This window comes from Barbus barbus, assembly GCF_936440315.1.
Source record: "Barbus barbus genome assembly, chromosome: 39".
Lineage (NCBI taxonomy): Eukaryota > Metazoa > Chordata > Actinopteri > Cypriniformes > Cyprinidae > Barbus > Barbus barbus.
The window spans coordinates 13,602,646-13,628,592 of record NC_136717.1 but is presented as its reverse complement, the minus strand read 5'-3'; the positions used below and the strand labels follow the sequence as shown (position 1 = coordinate 13,628,592).

The following is a 25,947-nucleotide window of genomic DNA, read 5'->3' as shown; positions in this document are numbered from 1 at the left end:
TGACCAGCTGAATCTAAACCGTATGTGTCCAGTGCGAGCACTGGACGCGTACGTCCACAGAGCTGCCATGTGGAGAAGGACGGACCAGTTGCTAGTGTGCTATGGTCCTCCTAAGAGAGGTCTGCCTGCTTCCAAGCAGACCCTCGGTCGGTGGATTGTGGATGCCATTCACATGGCTTATGAGTCTTCTGACCTCCCCTCGCCGATGGGAGTCAGGGCTCATTCCACTAGGAGTGTGGCGGCCTCCAAGGCCTTTCTCGCAGTTGTCTCTATTCAGGACATCTGCAACGCTGCGGGTTGGTCCACGCCTCTGACCTTCGTCAGATTCTTGGCCTGGACATGCGAGCCACTCCAGGTTCTTCCGTTCTCTTGCCCTAGCTGTGCGCCTCTTTTGGACACACAGGGCAGTGGTGCGGAAGTCTGGAGCCGTTGGTATCTCGTTCCCCAAAGCGTCGTTTGACGCAGCTTGAGTTCCTGAAGAGGAACGTCTGGGTTACTTATGTAACCTCAGTTCCTCGAGGGAACGAGACGCTGCGTCACGGGGCCACACTTCCGGCATCCCTGCCAACGCTTGCTTCATTCTAGAAGCTGAGGCCGGTTTCACCGCACGTGCTTTTGTACCAGCTGGTCATTACGTCACCTCGCCCGTGACGTCCCTTCCCATTTCTGGACAGATTTGATTGGTATTCAGAGCCGGTTACGCTGTAGGCGTTCCCCAAAGCGTCGTTTGACGCAGCGTCTCGTTCCCTCGAGGAGCTGAGGTTACATAAGTAACACAGACGTTTCGTCTGTACACCTTTCCCCCGATTGCTCTGCTCCCCGGAGTTCTGGAGAGAGTGCGCCGGGATGGACTCTGGCTGCTATTAGTAGCCCCGTTCCGGCCGGGCCGAGTATGGTAGTCTCGGACCTGATTTCCCTCCAGTCAGGAGGGATCTCCTCTCACAGGCAGGAGACACCTTGTGCATCCCCGCCCGGAGTTGTGGAAGCTGTGGGTGTGGCCCCTGAGGGGGCACGGCTCGTAGCCTCCGGTCACTCAACGGAGGTTGTTGAGACCATTCTCCAATCCAGAGCTCCCTCTACGAGGAGACTGTACGCTCTTCCGTTCTCTCGCCCTAGATGTGCTCCATACGGATACACACGGGGCAGGGATTGGGAAGTCTGGTGCCGTGGGTATCTCGTTCCCCAAAGCGCCTCCAGACGCAGCTCGAGTTCCTGAAGAGGAATGTCTTAGGTTACGTATGTAACCCCAGTTCCTCGAAGGAACGAGACGCTGCGTCGCGAGGCCACACTTCCGGCATCCCTGCCAGAGCTTGCTTCAATTTAAAAGCTGACGCCGGTTTCACCGCACATGCTTTTATGCCAGCTGGTCATTACGTCACCTCGCCCATGACGTCCCGCATCCTTTGGACAGATTTCATTTGTATTCAGAGCCGGTCACGCTGAAGGCGTTCCCCAAAGCATCTCCAAGCGCAGCGTCTCGTTCCATTGAGGAACTGGGGTTACATATGTAACCTAAGACGTTTTCACTGGAGGGAGCCTTATTATGGATTATGGACTCGCATTTTGACCAGAAGCCATGGTTTAAAGTCTTGTTGGATTTTCTCTTACAAACACGCAGCTTTTCATTTCACAAAATGTCAAATAATCGACTGGATGTGGATTATTAGGATGATTTTAATTGCTTTTGAACTCCCATTCCGACTGCACCCATCCACTTCCGAGGATCCACTGGTGAACAAGTGATGTAATGCAAAATTTTTCCAAATCTGTTCTGATGAAGAAACAAACATCTTGGATTTACTCAAGCTACAAGCTACTCATGATCTACAGTAGCTTTCTCACCTCAAAGCATTCATAACCCATAACCTTTTAAAGCAAGAGACAGTGAGTGAGAGCTATTCTCTTGCTGGAGGATATTGGGGGTTGTGGGGTCACTCAGGGGCCAGGCGTGCTGCGTTTGAACTGGGCTGCTCTCTAAATTTAGTCTGCAGTTTTTCCACAAGCCTCTGGCTGTCCACACCTGACACCCAGCAATAAAGCCGAGCTGTCACTGAAAGATTGATTTTATAAACTGGTATTTTAGCTACCATGCAAAGTAGTAAAAAAAGAACACATGCGAATATGTGTGTGTGTGTGTGTGTGTGTACTCACAGCCCTCGTAGATATCAGTGGGAATGTGAACTGCTGTTGTGTTCAATGAAACAGGGCGTTTGAAAGCAGGATCCACTTTGAAATCTAGCTTGACACGGTTCTGGCGTGTTTCAGTGTCATTGATGTCAAACTAGGAACATAAAAATAAGCAATAACCTCTCAAACAACAAAAAACACTGTGTTAATTTTCATTTCTGTGTTGTTTTGTTTATATCCAAGCATGCATTTTTAAAAAAGAATCCTTACCTTGTCCTTGGCATTGTAGTAGATGGTATCATTCACCTGTTTGACAAAGAGTGAACAAGACTTTAGTGTTTTAATATCAAAGACTTAAATATTCATTAGGATAGTTTGGTTTCAATGTTTATTTAGTTGGGCAGTCTTATTAATGTTATCTTTTTTTTTTTTTTTTTTTTATAATCATAAACATTCCAGAAAGGTTACAAGGGTAGGTTTGTGCAACAACCTACTAAAACATATACAGACAAAAAAAAAAAAGGTTTTATAATGGTTATTTTTAGGTTTTATGTTTCATAAACACCAATTTCTAGCATTCTATTAATGTTCTTCTTAGGTTTTTGTCACAATATTGATTTATATTTCACGATCACAAATTAACATTCCATAATGTTGCAGAAATATAGGCATTTGTATAGGCATTTGCATATAGTTTTAAGTGTTTTTATATTAATTTGTGATTCTCTGAGGTCAAATCTATTTTTGCAATAGTTTTCAGCAAGTTGGTTTTATATTATATTTAGAAATTATTATTATTAGTAGTAGTAGTAGTATTTAAAAAATTCATTAAATCATGCTTATTTAAAAGAAGCTATATGAGACTTTACTAAAATTAAAATATTGTTCCATCTTATATTTTATCAATCATCAGTTTATTGCATTTTTTGTCAAAGTGTCCATCTCTAACAGTATATTCAATCTGAATGTGACTGTGTATTTCCAAGTGTCTTTATTTAGCTCTCTATTCCTCGGTTTCACAAACAAGTAGGCCTAATCCCAGACTAATATGTAAATCTGAGCTGTTTCAATTTAAAGAAACTTACACTAACTGACCTTAAAATATGTCAGTGCCTTTGGTTTGTATCAAGATACACATCAGTATTGTTTTTTTTCAAAGGCTTGTTTATAAAAAGTACTTAAATGTCCTAATTGAAATATTCCCTAATCCTGGTTTAACCTAAACCCTGTCTGTGAAATCAGGCCTATGTGTGGTTTGTACCTAATCTTTGTGCATTCGCAAAAGGAAGTTGTTCAATTTTTGTACTCTCTCCTTCCCTGAAGTGGTGCATGTTGCTTTAGGTGTGTGTGTGTTTCTCATTTTGTGGAAGTTTATACTTAATGGTTTTAGGGTTTAGTGCAGAAGTTGTGGTGCAACTAACAAACATAAAACATGAAAAATGCTCACACTTTATGTGAATTCACAAAAGGTTAAATTTTTGTACTCTCTCTTTCCCAAAAGTGATGCATGTTGTTTTAGGTGTGTGTGTGTGTGTGTGTCTTCTCCCAGGGTTGTTCTCCTCACAGTGTGAGGGTGCTGTCAGGACTAGCATTAGTGGGGCGTTAACAAGCAAGCTCACTATCTGACATACAGTTGCCTTGGAGACATAGGAGTGGATCATCACCGGCTGCCGCCACCTGTCCTACTTGCTTGCTAATCATGTGGCAGACACTCTTTTTAGGTTATAGACCACTAATCGCTGAGACATGCACATATAGATCAGCCCTGCATGGGTTCAAACTCTTGACCTTGCAGATTGTGTCTTTAACATGATTCTACCTGCATCCCATCAATAACTAAAAAGAAAACCTTTCTGTCTTTCACAACAATTGTGTCCACAAGAAAGGCTTGAAGACAAGCACCTGCTGTGACAGCTCCAGGCAGGAAAGACTTTTGAACACAAAAGGCGCCCACACATTTGTTTGATTTCCAGTACACACTATGAGTATAACATCTTAACTCTGAAAAATAAAATCATTATAATGCATTTTTTTTAACACGTATCACGGAAGTACCATGTAAATTAGAACTGTCCAATAACGATTTTCATATTACGGCCGATATAAATATTCAATTATATTTTGTGTAAATAAATAAATATTACAACATAATTTGTTTTAAATGCTACATAGTATTATCTATATACTACTATAATATTTATTAATATTTCAGATTAGCTTTTTATATTTTCAGTTTTAATTTCAGATTTAGTTTGATTTAGCAATCTTTGTTATGTACTTTTGTCATTTTCATTATTATTATTTTTAAATATTTCTATTTATCTTTATTTTTATTATGGCTTTTCTTTTTGCAATTTTAGTATTTAAACTTAAACCATTCAGATAGTTGCAAAGCAACATTTGTTATTTTTATTCAATATTTTTTTTATTTGACCTTTTTAGCTTTTCATCAATTCATTTTTTCATTTTGAGATTTGCTAAAAATTGCATTTAACAGTGTTTTTTAAAATGAAATTTAAGTGAATATTAGATGATGAATATATATGCTGTATATATGCTCACTATCACATATATTACTGTGGCAAATCACCACTGGTTGTGATAAACTGAACCTCTCAATATCTCTCTAATATTCAGATTACAACCACTGAATAAACATGTTTTGAAACTTTTTAAGTTAAAGTTTTAAAACATTACATTTTAAAAGCATTTTAAATAGAGAATCTCCCCAAGGCTGATTCAGAAATGAAATATTGCTGAGCTACAAATTTTGACAACTCATTCAGACAACACTTGACTGACAAATCTATAACCAGACAACCAGACATCACATCCATTTCTCTGCAAATTAGAATTGATATTTAAGTCTGTGGGAACCTGAAATGAATCAATACCACAGACGTAAGGTCTGAGACCAGGATGCCAGCATTTTCCAACCCAATTGATTATCTCACCATCTAAATAAGGTGATGACGTGTGTAAATGTGTCCGGTATCTGTTCTTATCCAATAAAGGACTGATTGAAAGCATGCCCTGGCAAAAGTTTCACAGCCTTGTTTCTCCCACCTGCGTGTGTGTGTTTCAGAGTGTTTACAAAATGTGAATGTGTGAAGCATTACGTCAAGATCATCCTTCCACTGGTGCTCCTTCTGCAGGTCCTCCGCAGCCGCCGCTAGCGCCTACAAACACAAGAAACAAGACGAAAGTGTTAAAGAATGCATACATATATGCCCAAACATATACTACCATTCAAACGGTTGGATTTCTTTTTTAAAGAAAATAATTTTAGAAATTTAGAATTTAGAAATTAATTTAGGATGCATTAAAATGATCAAAAGTGAAGACATTTTTAATATTATAAAAAAAAAAAAATCTATTTGAAATAAATGGTGTTTTTTCTGTCTATTCATCATAAAATCCTGGGGGAAAAGTATTATGGTTTATACAAAAAAATATTATGAATCACAACTGTTTTCAACATGCTTTCTCAGCAGCAAATCAGCATATTAGAAGAATTTCTGAAGAATCATGTGATACTGAAGTCTGGATTAATGATGCTGAAAATTCAGCGTTGCACCACAGAAATAAATTAAATTTGATAATGTATTCAAATATAAAAAAGTTATTTAAAATTGTAAAACATATTCCACAATATTAATGTCTTTACTGTACTGTCTTTATATGAGCATATTAAAACAATGAATAATCTTGCTGACCCCAAACTCTATTTTGGTATAGAGTATAATGTATATAAATCAAATCACCATCTTAAACCAGAAAAGAACACAAAAACATTAGTTCTAACAAAATGTGATCATCTAGGTAAGCTTTATTGATTTTATCAAATTTAATAAAAGGGCCTCAGAACCAAACGTTAGCATCCAGACACTTAATAACACCAATTAAATGCATTAACACGACAGAGTTCCAATATAATTGGCTAATTTATTTATCATTCAGTCAACAGTTGGTTTTAATGAAGGCAAATGAAGCTCAGCTTTAGACCTCATATCAAACGGTTGAGAAGACAGATTTTTCTCAGAATGACCTGTATTCAGCCTTTACTCCAGATTCTCTGCCTATGAGAAAACCCCTCAGTGACGGCAAACTAAATTTAGACAGCAGCTCAGGTCCGGTCCAGGCCTCCTCAACTGATTAGGTTAATAACAGTATAATGGTATCATTTTTTAATCTGGTCTGTACTAGAAACTCACTGTAAGCGTAATTTCCCTTGGGAGCTTTCACATCCCATTCCTGTAACTTGTCCCAGAGCCTTTTTTTTTATGTATCTTTATTTATTTTTATTTTTTTTCAGTTTTTATTGGCCTTGAAATTAGATTGAAGATTAGGAGTTCATGAAGGCAAATTAATCTTGATAACCAGGGGACTAAAAGCAAATTAAGAAATCCTCATTTGACGCCACAGATATATGAGGTGGAGAAACTTTGATCAAATAAACAGTTGGTTTCTCATTTTACGGAAGTTTATAATAAAAGCTCAAGCTTAATTGTGTTTTAGAGTTTAGTGCAGAAGTTGTGGCGCAACAAACATTAACGTAAAACAGGAAAAATGGTCACACTTTATTATAAGGTCTCACTATTAACAAACCATTAACTATGAATTTTGCCTCAATAAACTCATAATTTGTTGCTTATTAAGTTAGTAAAGTAGTTGTTACTTTAGGTATTGGGTAGGATTAGGGATGTAGATTATGGTCATGCAGAATATGTGCTTTATAATAATAATAATAAACAGCAATGTGTTATAAATAGGCATAATCATAAGCAACTTATTAGTGAGAAATGGTCCCTTTACTAAAGTGTTAGTGGAAAAATAACATAAAACAGGAAATTATATAATAGAGAGAAACATTTAATATACATTTAATATATATACACTATATTGCCAAAAGTATTGGGTCACCCCCTTCTAATCAATATGTTTGACTACTTTAGTAATTTCTATGAGTATAAATCTTAATGTTCAAGCATATAATGATATTCAAGGGAATTGTGTGCTTCTAATTTTATAGCAAGAGTTTGGACAGGACCCTTTTCTATTCTAACATGACAGTGTCTCTGTGTATAAGGCACGGTTCAAAAAGACATGATTGATTGAGTCAGTGTGGAAGAACGTGACTGGTCTGCAGAAAGCCAAGTCCTGATCCCAACTGAACTCCTCTGGTGTGACTTTAAATGCAGACCTTGAGCCAAAAACTCATCACCAAACACCAATGACTTGTATAGACACTATAAGGGCAAAAGTGTTGGGACACCCCCTTCTTTAGAACAGAAAAAGGCACTAACAAAACTGTGGCAACAAAGATGGAAACATAATTCATGTATTTAAAAATTGTATTTCCATCTCTGTTGCAACAGTTTTGGACGTTTCTAAAATGACTGTACCCTTATATACAAGTCATTGGTGTTTGGTGATGAGTTTTTGGCTCAAGGTCTGCATTTAAAGTCACATCAGAGGAGTTCAGCTGGGATCAGGACTTGGCTTTCTGCAGACCAGTCACGTTCTTCCACACTGACTCAATCAATCATTTCTTTTTGAACCGTGTCTTATACACAGAGGCACTGTCATGTTAGAATAGAAAAGGGTCCTGTCCAAACTGTTGCTATAAAATTAGAAGCACACAATTCCCTAGAATATTATTACATGCTTAAACATTAAGATTTGTTCTCATAGAAATTACTAAAGTAGTCAAACATGTTCATTAGAAGGGGGTGACCCAATACTTTTGGCAATATAGTGTATATATACACACACACACACACACACACACATACACACATACATAAGGAATATACATAATTCTAAATTAGTAAAACTCCTAGCAAATTGAATTTTATTTTATTTCTATTCTATAAATTTTTTTGTAACAAAAAAAAAACTTGAAATGTCAGCATTTAAAGAAACGCATATCTTGCATAATGGTGAAATAGCTTTGAAGGCTTTTTATGCCGTAGGGACGTAGTGGAATTTCAGAGTTTTGTGATGTTAATCCACACAAAAGATCCACCGGAGTCTCACATTATAATAAGACTAAAAATATATATATTTTTTTTAATCACTCGATCCTCCAGGGGAAATGAACAAATAAGTGTAACGCATGGCTAGATGATGAAATCTCTCCACCCACTTCAAACATCCCATAATAACATTGACCCTAGGGTCTACGCACACTGATGAGCTGTTGCCATAACAACCCCAGTAGCATGGTCTCAGTCACATTAGGGTGTGTGTTTGTCTTAGAGCCCGCCCCTACTGTCACACAATCCAGGGAGGACATCACAATCTGCATGGCAAGAGCCCTGATTTTCAGAGAAACATGTCTCATCTCGGACTGATCAGGGTCATCGCTAAAATTCACAGCAATTTTTTTATATATAAAAATATATTTTTAAATGTAACAATATTTATTGCTTGACTGACTGACTTATTAATTGATTGATCAATTTATTCATTTAGCTCTGTTTCTTCCTTCAACTCTCTGAGCTCTTGGCTAGACAGTGTGTCTCTTTTGGATTATTTGAATTTGAATTTTTTAATAACCTAAACCTAAGCAAACGTACACTTCATTCATTCATTCATTCATTTATTCATTCATTCGGCTCTCTGGGTTATCTATAAGTATAAGGTGTCTCTCCTTTGGATTATTTGATTTTTTTAAATTAACTAAACATAACTAAACCTAAACTTCATTCATTCATTCATTCATTCATTCATTCATTCATTCATTCATTCATTCATTCATTCAGGTAAATATTTTCAAAACATATACTGTATGTGTGTGTATAGGCTATACATGATAAATATACACAATACACAAACATATATTATGTAAACAAAAATAAAAACATTTTTTTTATTTCGAATGCGATTGTTTGACAGCACTAATTATTATTAATATTTACAGTAATTCCGCTAAGCACAGTGTAAGGTTAAAGGTCAGGCCTAATGAGGCTAATAACACAATAATAAGGGAAATCCCAGGCGACTGTCCTACTAATGTATGCAGAGAAGCACAAGAAATAAAATCTATAACAGCACTTTTTGAGCACCGCACACACTCACATTATGCATTAGTAGCTAATTAGTCAGTCTTGTACAGCAGCTCTCAGGTACAAACACCTGATGTGCAGAACATCACTGTGCATGCTGAGAACACAAACATCTGCTGCTCCTGACTATCTAGCCTTTAATTCCCAGAATACTTAGCAAAAAACAAGAAGAAAAACTATAGGGAATCAACAAAGGACTAATGCACACACACACACACACATATATTCACACAAGAACAAAACTGGGGTTATACATGCCCTCTGGCTAGCATAATTACATGACTAATTACAGCGATAATTAATTAATATATATGTAGATTATGCTTTGATGTGGGCATTTTAACATTAAAGAAAAGTACAATGCTATTCAGAACATCCATTTCATTCATTTTCCATGGATTAAAAGAAAACTACCAGACTTGTATGTCTCCGTAACAGCCCGACATTCACCATTAAATAAGCCACATTTTGTTGGGCCTTGACAAGCTCTTCAAAAGTCACCCAATTACCCTTTGAATCCTGCCACAGTGTTGAGGGATGATGGAAGAAATGGCGTGAAATGCTGCAGGGTAGATTTGTCATGTCTCTCTGCTGTTGTGAATGTGTGTCATTTAGCTCAGTTAGTTTAACAGGATCTGACTTCTCTGTTCGTCTCTTTTTTGTTAATTGTTTTCTTTGTAACAGCTGCTAAATATAATGTATACAGTATTCACTGTAACAATTCCATAACAGTATACAATTTTAATTAAATAAGCACTAAAAAGAACACTACAAAAGCATAATAAAATATTAAACAGCACATCTGTTTTCATCATTTATTATAACATTTCAAAATACCATGGTTGTACCATAGTAAGTGTTCAAAAGTTTGTGTTCTACATATATGCACATTTTTGTCACAATGAACAAGTGAAGATAAGATATGATTACAAATGGTCAAGGAATTAAAATAAACAGTCACAGCATTGAAACTACAAATAATCAATTTTATCCTACAACCTTAATGCCTTCCCTGCTTGGACTTGTAACAATTAACATGACTGCCAGCCAAATCAAAATGAGATGAATAGGGTCAATTTATTCGCTTAGTAAATGAAAATGTGAAGCTGAAGTCTTTCTTACAGTTGCTGGACAGTGTCCATATGCTAACCCTTCGAATGTGACTCAACAACATGAAGAGCATGAACCTTTGAAGTTCTCTCAAGATTCACTAGTAGACATCAGTTCTCTGGCTACAAACACAAGCATGTGGAAATTTGCTTGTGGTAATCGAGGCGTTTTCACACCTCTTAGAACAGAGTAAACACAGATTATGAATAAGAAACTATGATCCCTATAACGCTCATCGTGTTCGCCCTGGCAAAGAATGATGGGAGCTGGAGCCATCTTGGCTTGTAGCAGAGTAAACTGTACTGGCTTGCCAGAGTGCAACAGGAGCCATTTTGGCTCAAGTTGGGTAGAGTGTGATGCTTATTGGGGATCCACCACCTGTCACTGTTCCAAGCACAACGTGACGAAACTGGTGTCCAGCACTACACTTCAGCATACCGAAGACCAGCCTGAGGCCGAGGGAGCTGATCCACACTACCACAACGTGCTTTAAAACAGATGGCTCTGTGTATATGTGTGCGGATCACGTTTTTTGTTTTACCAAACATGCCTACTGGGATAGTAAAACCTGTGAATGCCTACATTGTTAGAACACTAACAAAACAAAACATCAAAGCACAAAGCAAAGCAAAAATAAAATAAAATAAAATAAAATAAAATATAAAATAATGTCCTCACTAGGAAAGTAAAACCTGAAAATATCTACAATGTTAGAACATTTTGTTAAAACTAAACAAAATTCATTAAAAACAAAACAATTTAAATCAAATCATAATAACAAATATTTTAAATAATAAAATGTATCTAACTGTAAAAATGTTGACAAGTTTGTGAGGGTACTATAGTAATCTTTTATACACATTAGTTTTGAAACAGTAAAACCAAGATGAATATTGATGGCATTTCGTCTATCACTCTATCCATCTTTTAAAAGAGTATCTCTACCATCGGCTCATTAACTGAAATGGATTACACTAATGTTGCTGGGCAGCAATAAGATTAAATGGATCAAATAGAGAATTTTCGCTTTTGCTTCTGTGAAAAAGATCCCAGTGATCTCACGTGTATCTACAGATTCAGAACAGATCTCAATAACAATGCAAACTTTGATCCAATTCGCCAAATCTGAAATTAAAAGTCAGAGATTTCAACATGAATTCTAGCGTTTCTTCCAACACCACACTATTCAGGCTACAATCTCCTTATTCACTGCATAACTCTATACGCTTAATCTCATTTGTGTACTGTATATCTATACCAACCTCAACAACTGGACATCCATCATCCTCTCTCCTCTCAATCTCACTAAAAACATCAGTGAATCAACTGTAAGATTACCCAAGCAGGTAACATCCCATTAAATTTCACAGTACAGGGTGTTTAAACAGAAGTGAAAATATCTTCTGGTACAGTCCCACTGTGGGTGGACTGCACTGTAATTATGCAGCTCGGCACTGCTTGAGATGAGACTTTAACTACTGCCAGCTCTCACGCTAGTGCTTCATTACGTCTCATATTAGGTTGGTGGAGTTTGCAGGAAGTTAGCGTGAGCTTTCTATCATTTGTTTCTTATAACATTTTTGTTTGGAGACAAGTTTAGCAGTGCCTGTATGGAGCCAAGATACTGTAGCAACCAAGCATAATGTATGATTGTAAGGTGTAATGTTTTGCTAGTGACCACTTTGCTTTATATCTCAGGATATTTCCAACACAAAGCCTGCTAAGAACATCAAGACAAACTAGACAAGGTCTCTTTCTGAGTTGTTATGAAAGTCATAGTCATTTACGCTGCTCAGTTAGTTCAGTTATTTGACATGTGGTACCTGTGACAGCCGTTTGTCCTCTGAGAAGCATGGGACGCTTATGGTATTGTAATCTGACGTCATACCCTTCCTCTGTCCTTTAAGTCCTCACTCTTCCCCATTACAATGAGTGACTAATTCAGTACATTTCCCAAGGTGCAGTTCTCCTTCCTACAATCTAATCAGTCAGTCTAGACTTTCATAGAAATTGAGTAAGACTACAAGCAGTGTTGGAATGGAAAAATTTATTACATTAGATGCTTCATGATTTGCAAATAAAAAACTGCAAGTGTATACAGTATATTTTTATACATTTCATATAAACTACTGGTATATATAATACAAAACTATGCAAGATAAAGAAGAACAAACAATTTCAATCTTAATTTTTTATTATCATTATGCTTTTCTTTATCTCGTACAGTTTTACATAATACATAATAGATGAAGAAAAATAATAAAAATAATAATAAAATTAATTTTGTAACATTGCAAAATTTTTAAATGTATATATAAATTGCATTTATATATATATATACACATAAATAATTTTATATTTTTTTATTAATACTATTATTATTTATTTTTACAATAATAATTGATTATTTATTTTTGTTATCTTGTATAGTTTTACAAGTACAAGTAAACAAATGCAAAACTTTTATAACATTCATAAAAAAATATATACATACACATATAAAAATATATTTAAATTATATATTCTTCCCTATTAAAATTATTATAATTATAACATATAATATGCATTATTTTAGTATTATTTATTTTTGCATTTGTATAGTTTACAAGTACAAGTATACAAAAACTATAAAAAAATTATTTTTTTAAATTATGTAAATATTTTAAAAGTATTACTAGTTGTACATAATATACTTAATATACTAATATATATATACAGGTCCTTCTCAAAAAATTAGCATATTGTGATAAAGTTCATTATTTTCTGTAATGTACTGATAAACATTATACTTTCATATATTTTAGATTCATTACAACACAACTGAAGTAGTTCAAGCCTTTTATTGTTTTAATATTGATGATTTTGGCATACAGCTCATGAAAACCCAAAATTCCTATCTCAAAAAAATAGCATATCATGAAAAGGTTCTCTAAACGAGCTATTAACCTAATCATCTGAATCAACTAATTAACTCTAAACACCTGCAAAAGATTCCTGAGGCTTTTAAAAACTCCCAGCCTGGTTCATTACTCAAAACCGCAATCATGGGTAAGACTGCCGACCTGACTGCTGTCCCGAAGGCCATCATTGACACCCTCAAGCAAGAGGGTAAGACACAGAAAGAAATTTCTGAACGAATAGGCTGTTCCCAGAGTGCTGTATCAAGGCACCTCAGTGGGAAGTCTGTGGGAAGGAAAAAGTGTGGCAGAAAACGCAGCACAACGAGAAGAGGTGACCGGACCCTGAGGAAGATTGTGGAGAAGGACCGATTCCAGACCTTGGGGGACCTGCGGAAGCAGTGGACTGAGTCTGGAGTAGAAACATCCAGAGCCACCGTGTACAGGCGTGTGCAGGAAATGGGCTACAGGTGCCGCATTCCCCAGGTCAAGTCACTTTTGAACCAGAAACAGCGGCAGAAGCGCCTGACCTGGGCTACAGAGAAGCAGCACTGGACTGTTGCTCAGTGGTCCAAAGTACTTTTTTCGGATGAAAGCTAATTTTGCATGTCATTCGGAAATCAAGGTGCCAGAGTCTGGAGGAAGACTGGGGAGAGGGAAATGCCAAAATGCCTGAAGTCCAGTGTCAAGTACCCACAGTCAGTGATGGTCTGGGGTGCCATGTCAGCTGCTGGTGTTGGTCCACTGTGTTTTATCAAGGGCAGGGTCAATGCAGCTAGCTATCAGGAGATTTTGGAGCACTTCATGCTTCCATCTGCTGAAAAGCTTTATGGAGATGATTTCATTTTTCAGCACGACCTGGCACCTGCTCACAGTGCCAAAACCACTGGTAAATGGTTTACTGACCATGGTATTACTGTGCTCAATTGGCCTGCCAACTCTCCTGACCTGAACCCCATAGAGAATCTGTGGGATATTGTGAAGAGAAAGTTGAGAGACGCAAGACCCAACACTCTGGATGAGCTGAAGGCCGCTATCGAAGCATCCTGGGCCTCCATAACACCTCAGCAGTGCCACAGGCTGATTGCCTCCATGCCACGCCGCATTGAAGCAGTCATTTCTGCAAAAGGATTCCCGACCAAGTATTGAGTGCATAACTGAACATAATGGCCATTCTTTTATTGGTCGGATGAAATATGCTAATTTTTTGAGATAGGAATTTTGGGTTTTCATGAGCTGTATGCCAAAATCATCAATATTAAAACAATAAAAGGCTTGAACTACTTCAGTTGTGTTGTAATGAATCTAAAATATATGAAAGTCTAATGTTTATCAGTACATTACAGAAAATAATGAACTTTATCACAATATGCTAATTTTTTGAGAAGGACCTGTGTATATATATATATATACTTTAAACACATACACATTTTTATTTATATTATATTAAATATTACAGATACAGTACAATGTCTTGTAGCTCAAAAGTGATGTACTCTGTATGTACTGTAGCCTTTGTATTCCTGTGGGACCAGTTAACTATTGCTGCCTTTTCCCCTTAATCAGGTGAAATAGAAAGTAAAAAAATAATAATTTATTACTTAAACAAGAAGAAAGAGTAGGAAGTAGTTTAACAAGCTAACTGTACTGGAGTGAACTGTGCATCATTGAAACCCTACAAAACAACCCAGTGCTGTTTACCTTCACTGCACCTCATCATTGACAGAAAGACTGATAGGATAAGAAACAAGTGTGGAGAGGAGAGGGAATGGGCTCCTGCAGATAAATTTGGTGTACAGTACTGGCCCATGAGAGTCTGCAATCTAGTTTCCAGAAGCTCTAATGATATTTAGCTGTCTAAGAATCAGCGCAGAGCGGCGGAACTGGCTGCTGCTGTTTTATCTGCCATATCAAAGAGAGAGAAAACAAACACCCTTCCTTTCCATTTGTTCTTTCCCTTTTGATGGATGCAAGTGGCTCTCTCTCTTTTTCTGTCCTGCTTTTCATTTTTCTTCCTTTTGATGCAGCATTTAGCAGTTGGGCTCTCAGATCACTGTGAAAGCCCATCTTTGTTTCTAAAAAGGGGAGCAGATACTTTGAATTACCATACTTAAACACACTGGATCTGTTCCAAAACTTGCTGCCCACCTAGACAGAATTTTAAGGCATCAATATACACTTTTTTGACATAAAGGAGGTGCTGAGTAAAATACACTATTTTATGTAATAATTAAAGTATAAAGTATCAAAAAAAAGACCACACTAAAAATGATTCATGCTTTTTTATGCATAGTGAAATTTTGATCGTTTACCTCCACTGGAAAGTGTAGTTCCTGCCTATATGTGGACTGTTCTAAATGAGTCACTAGGAGCTTCCATTTCAGTTTGGTTACATAAGAAGAGAACAAGGTAAACTAAGGTTTTAGTTACTGCATTTAGTTTCACCTGCATATGACACTTTTCATGAATTGGGTACAAAACAGTCTAGGCAGCTCTTAAAATTGCATTCATTTAATTTTTAAACTTCATTTCATACACTGTAAAAAAAAGTACTTTTCAAAGTTGTAAATAAAACAATGATATTACATACTCTTTAAAAAAGTTGAAATTCATTGGTGTATAGGGAGTGTTGGAAACTTTTTCCTTCGTCAAAGCAGAGACCAGGAGACTTTGGGATAAGTTACTCTTTATTGAGAACTCGCAGTAGTCGCTGTAGTCATCCAAGTCTGACTCAAACAGTATACATTGTAGTTTATATACATTTCAAGGGGGAGGGATTTACATAGAGGTGGATACACTCGGAACAAAGCATGTAAATGAAGTATACAGGTTTAGGAACCCGCCCCAGACTCTAGAGTGTTACCAGTCCTAATTCAATCAGCATAACTATTCAACTGTATAAATGCTAATCCAATCAGCCTGACCGTATCACCCAAATGGTCAGGAAGTGCCTAAAGACAAAAGGTTAATGTCTCAGACACCTGGGCTGCCTGACTTCATCTTAGAATGTCATCATCTTTACCTCAAAATGTAAAACACACTGTTTCAGTTTATATATAGTTATATAAATAGTTATACTATTACATTGGAACCTAGATTTATCATTTTAATAAATTTGTAATCCCACAGTTCCCCCTTTGAGAGTTCTAATAACTCTCACAAAATACAAATTTAGACACTTAAAAGTTCATTCGTGTAACTTGTGATCGTTACAGGCACATAGCACATGCTCTGTGTTGATTTTCTGTAATTGCATGCTGACACAGAAACAAACATGCAATTAAGGTCCGTGAAGTTCTTACGGGTAATAGTCTTCTCTGGTTGGAACTGTCATTTTCTCGTGAGACGCGTGAGTCATTTGTTGAATGAAACACTTGATACTGTGGACGCATAGATAGTACGCCAGTAGGAGAAACAACAGAAGAATTGCTATTTCTTTGATCCACAGCCAGGGTTTACCTAAGTTTCCAAACCATGAAGAATTATCTTCAGTCATCTTGTGTATTTTTTCTGAAAGATCAAAAATGTCTTGTTGGATCTTGTTAGTAGTACGACAATCTTGATCATGTTGATGGATGACTGAAGTTCCCGTATGTGAGTCTCTGCGTTGTGTATTTTTTTGTTTGTTCTGTCTTCCGTGACAGTTGGCTCGGCAGTGGGTCTAGTTATCTTTTAGAGGTTGTGGCTTCATACGCAGATGAGGAGGTCGGTACGTATGGGTCTCGGGACAGCCATCAAGTGGTATCTGCACAGAGTAAGAAAGAAAACAAAAGACGACAGAGCAGTATTTGTTCTAAAAGATTGCAAACACTAGGGTTGTTTCCTTTGTTCGATCTGAGTCTGCTATTGTTGTTCCTTCTTTCCCTATTTCTTAATTCCTGCGACACCTAAGGAACAGTGAGGTAAGGATGGACTAGTGGATGGGGAAGGCCTATGAGGGAGTCTTCACCGCAGGGTTGGCCCCCGAAGCCTGTTGCATTCGGTTCTTCCCTGGGCTCTCACTGGTCTGTGTGTCCTAGTCTGTCCCTGTAGTTGGTGTACAAACTTTACTGTGCGACATCGCCATCCTCTAATGGAACATCAGTCATAACAAACATCATAACCCAGAGAGGATAGGTGAGTGACTGGAGTGTGCTGTAGTATAGCTTTGAAGGCTGTGAGTGTACTTAGCTAGCGTTCTCTCAATGGAAGGAAGTGACAGTCACCTTCCTGTTATTTAAATTACAAAAGATCTTTCATCTTTGTTGTACATTACTAGTGAAGTTAAGCACTCACAGCCCTAACAGTTAACACCTGAGCAAGCTGCTCCAACAGTTCGGTGAAGTGGGGAGGGGCTGCTTCAGAGAAGTAAGTAGACTGAGTAGGAGCTGAGTAAAGCTGTTAATTTCTCCTAATGTCTTTTTACTTTTCCTACACTCTTTCATCCAGTGTCCAGTTTTGCCACAGTAATGACAACTGCCCTCCTTCTTAGGACATTTACGTTTCTGGTGGTTCTCTGTATTGACCTTATAGGATGATGCTGCAATCTTTACTCTGGCTTTAACATCAGAGTCTCTTTCCCAAGTAGCTAACCGGTCTAGGTTACTTCTGAGAGTTCTGTTAGACCAAGTTAGATCTAGAAATGGCAAGGCTCTTCTGTATTCAGCTACAAGGCCATCTGCCCAGATGCGGACTAGGGGTCCTTTGTCATCTAACACACTTTCAGAATCATCAACTATTCCACTGTAAGTTACGGCTGACTGACAAAACCTTTCAGTGTATTCACTTACAGTTTCTTCTTTCCTTTGCACACAGTTAGTGATTCTGGACCAGTCTATTTTGGGTCCCATGATATTCTTTAGAATTTTCAAAACACCTTCTCTCAAATCGCCTTTACTTGCATGTTGTAGTTCAGAAGTAACAGCAGACTCAAAACTGTTGAATTCAGATTCAGTTAGAATTTCTGACATTAGCTGTGTGACTTCTGCCAATGACATGTCATAGAGACGCATTTTGCTGATCAATGCTCTTCTAAATTCAGAAAAATTTGTGCGTGCTGAGGGTAAACTCTGGGATAGTCTCTCTATATCTTTAGGTCCTAGCACTTTGGCAACAGTTTGTATTTGGACAACAGAAGAGTTGGGAGGAACACTTTCAGTTCCCTCAATTCCCTGAGATCTTCTCCTAGCGCCACATACCTTCACTGAATCTACAGGCACATCAGTTACTGATTGGATGGTTACATCTGTTTCAAAGAAAGCTTGTAAGTCAGGATAATTGTTATCAGGCTGACTGACTTCTTCCACATCAGTTTTTGCTGAAGCTTTGTTTCGGTTCAATTTCTTAGTCAAAGAGGATACTCTAGCACGGAGCTCTTTGTTCTGTTCCTCTAGCTCTGAGTTACGCTGAGACTGTTGTGTAGCTAGCGCTAAACCAAATTCTCTGTGGCAGCATATAATGCCTTTCACGTCGTTCTTGCGAATACATGCTCCTAGTACCTTTTTACACTCATCTACCGACCAAGTCTTGTCTGGATGAATCTCATATTTCTGCGTTAGTTCTTGTCTAACTTTCTCAGTGACTATTAGGTTCATTTGTACTCCTAACAGTGATTTGAATTCGCTATCTGACCACAAAGGAGTCGCTAGACCACCTTTTTCAGTTGTGGGGATCAGTCTAGCATTCTTTCTAAACATATTGTGAGTTTCTTTGTTACCACACAATCAAAACACTAAAACTTCTCTGTTCAACAGAGGGTATGCTTGTTAACACATCAACTATTGTTAACCTTCCTTGCCAGAGCCACGGATAACGCAAATTACTAGCACTTTACGCTAATCTTCTCTGCCGAAACAGAGGGTCACAAATATTAGCACGTAATGCTAATCTTCCCTGCCTGAACAGAGGATAACCAATTCTTCCCTGCCTGAACAGAGGGTCACAAATATTAGCACGTAATGCTAATCTTCCCTGCCTGAACAGAGGATGAATCTTCTCTGACTACACAGAGGATAAATCACCTTCCCTGGTAAAGCAGAGGATAAATCTTCCCTAACTTTACAGAGGATAAACCTTCTCTAGCAACGTAGAGGATAAACTAGTCTGTTAAACAACCTTCCCTGATTAGACAGAGGATAACGAATATTAACATGTAATGCTAATCTTCCCTGCCTGAACAGAGGATAAATTTCATCTCTAAAAGAAAACTTTAGAGGATAACTTAGTTAACCAAACCCTACAGCTGTCTGTTAACTCTTCTCTGACGGCGCAGAGGATAATACATTTGTACTGGTCTTAAAGGTTCTTTTGGATAGAGTGGCACTCACCAACCCTTGGTTTTACAGAAAGATTCAGTCTGGAACACAGTCAGATCTTTGTTGAGCTTGAAGTTTCAATCTGGATTCAGAAGATTCAGTCTGGAATGCAGTCAGATCTTTGAGCTTGAAGTTTCAATTTGGATTCAGGTGAGGAGCTCTATCCGGGTCACGGCACCAAAACTGTTGGAAACTTTTTCCTTCGTCAAAGCAGAGACCAGGAGACTTTGGGATAAGTTACTCTTTATTGAGAACTCGCAGTAGTCGCTGTAGTCATCCAAGTCTGACTCAAACAGTATACATTGTAGTTTATATACATTTCAAGGGGGAGGGATTTACATAGAGGTGGATACACTCGGAACAAAGCATGTAAATGAAGTATACAGGTTTAGGAACCCGCCCCAGACTCTAGAGTGTTACCAGTCCTAATTCAATCAGCATAACTATTCAACTGTATAAATGCTAATCCAATCAGCCTGACCGTATCACCCAAATGGTCAGGAAGTGCCTAAAGACAAAAGGTTAATGTCTCAGACACCTGGGCTGCCTGACTTCATCTTAGAATGTCATCATCTTTACCTCAAAATGTAAAACACACTGTTTCAGTTTATATATAGTTATATAAATAGTTATACTATTACATTGGAACCTAGATTTATCATTTTAATAAATTTGTAATCCCACAGGAGGTAAGCAGGATAAAAAAGTGATGTCCAGAAAACAGCTGGAGAAAGAGAGCTTGAAGAAACAGAGATTGACAAGGAAAGGCTCATGTTTGTAAGCTGAATTGCTGTAATTGGAATAAAGTCGAGGGGGGGTTCCAGAGTGCATGAGTGAGACATATTTGCTGTTTACGTGATTTTATTGACGTTTAGGATAACACAGTCTCCATCAGCAGCCAGCACCTTCAGTTTACTGTTAGACAACACAGCATCCCGACCACACGTCAAGCAACCTCCGTTAACTCGCATCGACCGCGCAGACAGCTGCTTATGGATGGCTCCAAATTAAAGACTCCCACTGATTAACTTAACTGAGCTGCCAATCAATCAATCAGTCTAATCCAACCACAGCGGCCCACAGTCACGTTTGGCCTCCAGATCAGTCAGGCCCCATCCAGCAGATATTGATTAGAACAAGACATGATCTGTGGCCATCCTGTGCCTGAGGGGTCACTCAGGAAAGAACAACAGGATCGTGAACAGTACTACAAGATTGGAAAGATGTGCTTATCATCATAGTGACAGCTGGATTCCTGTTATGGAATAAGAGTTCTCGAGAAAAAGCAGTTCCCTGATAAGATGTTTCTTGGTAGATTCAGCCAAGCACCGCCCAATTTAGATGCAGGTTAATCTGAGCTGGTGCCACAATTACTTACTGACTATTTACTATACATAAAGCAACAGATGTCAGAAATAACTCAAGATTGTACAAAGTCGTGTGTGCTGACTGTCAAGAGAAGGGTGAGATTAACTGATAAACATGTCTATATCTGCTCTTACAACTGTCCTTGGCAAAAGCTTCACAACCTGTTATGCTGTTTATTTGAAAACGAGCAACTCCATAAATAATGTTCCTGAGCTGTAAGACTTAAAGGATATATGCCTGCTAAAAAAAGTGCAAATTAACTGCTAAGATTACATGATGTCCCATCTGAGAAAAAGCTAATTGATTGTATATTTTTGTACTCTTTAGCTTTCAGCTGTGCTATAGAGACATAAAACGAAACTATGTTGCATGCATGATTTATTTTAGCATGCAAGGCCACTCAGGCCAATCAGTGTGTAAAAGAAAACGTTCAAGTCAACATAAAATCCAAAAATTGAGCCTATTTACTTTGCCAAAACACATTTCTGGTCTTATTCAGAACCTTTCAGTCACCGTATCAAGAACACAAAAGACCACAAAATATTAAAACAAAAAATGACATATTTTAGAAGAAGAGCCTGTGTACTCAAAACATTATTTCTGTATTTCAATAAATTCAATTGTTTTTTTTTTTTGGAGCCATGGTGTGCCAACTTTATTTTTCTCCTCTACTTCTCTCCTTGTTTATTATATATTATTATACTATATACATTTTTCAGTATTATTTGATGAATAGGAATTTCTACACTGAACAAAATTATAAACGCAACACTTTTGTTTTTGCCCCATTTTTCATGAGCTGAACTCAAAGATCTAAGACTTTTTCTATGTACACAAAAGGCCTATTTCTCTCAAATATTGTTCACAAATCTGTCTAAATCTGTGTTAGTGAGCACTTCCCCTTTGCCGAGATAATCCATCCACCTCACAGGTGTGGCATATCAAGATGCTGATTAGACAGTATGATTATTGCACAGGTGTGCCTTAGCCTGGCCACAATAAAAGGCCACTCTAAAATGTGCAGTTTTACTGTATTGGGGGGGTCCGAAAACCAGTCAGTATCTGAGATGATGCAGTCAGTATCATGCAGATGAGCTTCCCTGAGATGGTTTCTGACAGTTTGTGCAGAAATTCTTTGGTTATGCAAACCGATTGTTGCAGCAGATGTCCGGGTGGCTGCTCTCAGACGATCTTGGAGGTGAAGATGCTGGATGTGGGGGTCCTGGGCTGGTGTGGTTACACGTGGTCTGCGGTTGTGGAACCGGTTGGATGTACTGCCAAATTCTCTGAAACACCTTTGTAGACGGTTTATGGTAGAGAAATGAACATTCAATTCACGGGCAACAGCTCTGGTGGACATTTCTGCAGTCAGAATGCCAATTGCACACTCCCTCAAAACTTGCGACATCTGTGGCATTGTGCTGTGTGATAAAACCACATATTTTAGTGTGGCCTTTTATTGTGGCCAGCCTAAGACACACCTGTGCAATAATCATGCTGTCTAATCAGCATCTTGATATGCCACACCTGTGAGGTGGATGGATTATCTCGGCAAAGGAGAAGTGCTCACTAACACAGATTTAGACAGATTTGTGAACAATATTTGAGCGAAATAGGCCTTTTGTGTACATAGAAAAAGTCTTAGATCTTTGAGTTCAGCTCATGAAAAATGGGGACAAAAACAAAAGTGTTGCGTTTATAATTTTGTTCAGTGTATATATATTTTCTTTTTTTTATTGCTATTCATCAAACAATCTTAAAAATATTACTGTGTCCACATAAATACATAAATAAATCACAATATTTCACAAAAAGGCTGCACAAGTGTTCTCGACAATGAAAATAATTAGTATTCTTAGTATTAAATGTTTCTTGTGCTGAAAATTCAGCTTTTCCATCACAGGAATAAATTATACATTTTAAAACAGTTATTGTAATAAAACAAATCAATATACTCTACAATAAAAGTAAACATTTTAAACAAGTGTGCTTCAGTGCTTAACAACAAAATTGAATTAGCTGCATTTAATTGCATTTTCTTCTTGATTCACTAGAGCTGCCAAACCTCATGTACTTGTAAATCTTATAATTATAGGCAGGATGTGCAAGAAACTCCAATGAATCACTGAAATCTCTTTTGTTCTAACTGTGATAAAGAGAGCAAAGAACACAAGAAAGCCTGTGTTTGCACTGGTGGACGGCAGAGGAAAAACACTGCATAAAGACTACTTTAAATGGGGTGACATGAGGACAGCAACCAGTTTGGGCATTGTGACTGGAGGTAGAGATAATCTGCCAAAAATACACACACACACAAATGGACAGAGAAGCAAAGAGCCAAGCTGTCCTCACTGCACAGCCAGCTATTACAGATCCAATGACCTAAGAGCAGTTATTTCCATCATATGAGGCACACCAGTGCTTCCATATCCATTAAAACAAGAGCACTTAATTCAGACCAATTAAACATGACAGACGAGAGCCAGCGGAGGAAAAAAGGAAAGAGACCGTAAGAGAGAGAGAGAGAGAGAGAGAGAGAGAGAGAGAGAGAGAGAGAGGGAGAGAGAGGGAGAGAGAGAGAAAGGCCAATACTTTCATTTTAGTCATCAGGGTGAGCTGTCAGTGTTTAATGCTGACCAATAAAAGCAGCTCCACACAGTCTGCCATATCCATCACCTGCACTTCAGGGGCAAGAGTTAAACATTTATAACACTGACTGACCCTGCTTAAGCACACACAACATGCAATATTTCTCCACTATCTTGGAAAATGAGCCTGCATAATCATATGAAAACATAGCTTGAAACATAGCTTTTAGGGCACACAGCATAGTTTATCAAGAAAGAAAATCAAAAGGACAGAGTGTATTGACAAACTAATTAACTTTCAGCTTCAAGCAGCCCCGTTTTATCAGAGCTAGATCAATGCAGGTCGATCCAAGCTGATCTTTCTGCAAGATCTAATTTACTAATAAAATATAAAATATTGGAAGGGTTTGAACAGAGCAGAGAAAAACAATGAGTATGTTTGGAACACTTGCTTAGTACATACTTCATTGTATCTACACTGTGTACTATTTTTTGATGTGGTAATTTATTACATGTCACACTGCACTGTGGGATACAGTATCCCATGTAGCATGTTTTGGTTGTAGAATGCCCATTTTTGTAGTAGATCATCTGAGTATTTTATGCATACAGATGAAATAGCAAAAGTAGCATTTAATTATGCTATTCTGAAACACATGGAATACAGCTCAACAGGAAATATGCATGAAAGCAAAGTTCATAGTTTTGCATGGTTATAACCCAAATTGCATCAAATCACACATGTATATTCAGTTGCACTGTGTAAATATCTTAAAATAGGATTATGAAATAATAATGTGTAATAATGCTCATTACCTACCTTTAGAGCTTTGGAACGACTGTCAAGAAGTTTCTCGATTTCACGTGCAGCTTTTGCCACCAGCTGTGTAGCGTTGTTTTGTTTCACATTATAGTGGTTCCGAAACTGCAGAAAAATCTGAGAGAAAAAGATAAAGAGGGGTTTAAGGTTTCAGGTATACTTGCTGGACATTGGTTCAAGTCCATAAATTAAAAAGGTTGGAGGAATATACTTTGTGCTGTACTTAATAAAACATCCCGTATAGGTTTGAGGATGTTTATTTCTGATAATTTGTGATTTTCACTTGTTAATTTATTTAGCAGTGTGAATGAGGCATTAAATTACGCCGTAAAAGATTGTGATTGGATCACTGTGTGTACCTGGTCTTGTAAAAAAATAAATAACAGAACAATCTTTGGTTCAGAGAAAACACTGGACCTCATGACCCCCATAAGATGTACCATTAAAGATCCCCACCAAGCTTGACAGCTGGCAGCAGGCTTTGTGGGTTGATGAAATTCTTGACTTTCTCACACAGTAAACAGTCTTTGGCCTTGGACAAAAATGCTTTCAGAATGGCAAACCGCATGACGTGCAGCACAAGGTTTTGTTGAAACTGGGTGACAGAGATGCTGATGCAGTTTTGCTCCTTTTGAAGTTGTACCAGTTCACCCAAAATGAACAATTCTGTAATCATTTATTCACCTTTATGTCACGACTTTCCTTCATCCATGAAAAGAGAACTCTAGAACTACTGCACTAGCAAGTCCCATTCATTTTCTCCACAGGGAAATAGATTTTTTAAGGACAACTTCTAAAACTGAGACAGGATCTACTATAATCTCGGATTTTGTTAATCAATGGTATATGCTTTAGTTGAAGCCATCAGCCTGCATTATTTCAACATACTTCCGGAACTAAAGCTGCTGTAGAACTCTATAGCTGGGATACATACTAATTATCAAGCTAATGTGACTCATATTTGTATTTGATTTTGTGGCAGTATATAAAATATTCATAGCTGCATAAAATTTGCTTAACGTGCTGAAAAACAAATGAGTGGTCTTACTTTTTGGAGCTCTTGTATGCCGGTCTCAGCATCGACCAACTGCACTAGCTCCTCCTCCATCTGCATGGCCCATTTCCGTGTTCTGTAAACATAAAGAACCAATCAGATTTTGTTATTAATTACTGATCTCACTCACCTTAAATAACACTTAAAGTACTTCTTCGATACCAGAGCAAAAACTTCTAGCCTAACTAATAAAGTTCAAACAAGTGAACAGACAGTAATGAAATAAAGAACAAATGCACAAATTACAAACACAGATACATACAATAGAACAAAGGTACAAATAAAATAGTAGCATTCAGGTATAGAAATGTAACAATTAACTGTATAATAACACTGTATAATTATTTTTTATTTTAATCTGTGTTTTGTTGTTTTGTTAATATAAATGACACAGACAGCAGCAGGTATATATAGGCTGCTGTCACTTTAAGACTGAATGAATGGATCCAATACAGTAATGCATATCCAATTTCTTTCTGTTTACATTTACTTCACTTAAGACATAAACACGTAATTTTGTGTGTATTTATCGGTTCAAGCGCAAGAAAAATACAGTGGCGGAGCCAGAGAGGGGTCCAGGGTGGCACTAGGCAATTATTGCTATTTTGTGTGTGAATCGC

At 37.6% G+C, this 25,947-nt stretch overlaps 1 protein-coding gene across 1 annotated transcript in view; it reads right to left on the bottom strand.

The window, feature by feature from the left end:
• The window catches only part of LOC306858653 (voltage-dependent calcium channel subunit alpha-2/delta-1-like), a 94,366-nt gene that overhangs the window by 45,448 nt on the left and 22,971 nt on the right, over positions 1-25,947 (bottom strand). Inside the window, exons 2-6 of the mRNA XM_079399277.1 lie at positions 25,322-25,403; positions 24,274-24,390; positions 5,247-5,306; positions 2,398-2,433; positions 2,152-2,281 (exon numbers count right to left, since the gene is read on the bottom strand). Coding sequence (XP_079255403.1) covers positions 2,152-2,281; positions 2,398-2,433; positions 5,247-5,306; positions 24,274-24,390; positions 25,322-25,403 — 425 coding nt within the window. The remainder of the gene's footprint in view (positions 1-2,151; positions 2,282-2,397; positions 2,434-5,246; positions 5,307-24,273; positions 24,391-25,321; positions 25,404-25,947) is intronic.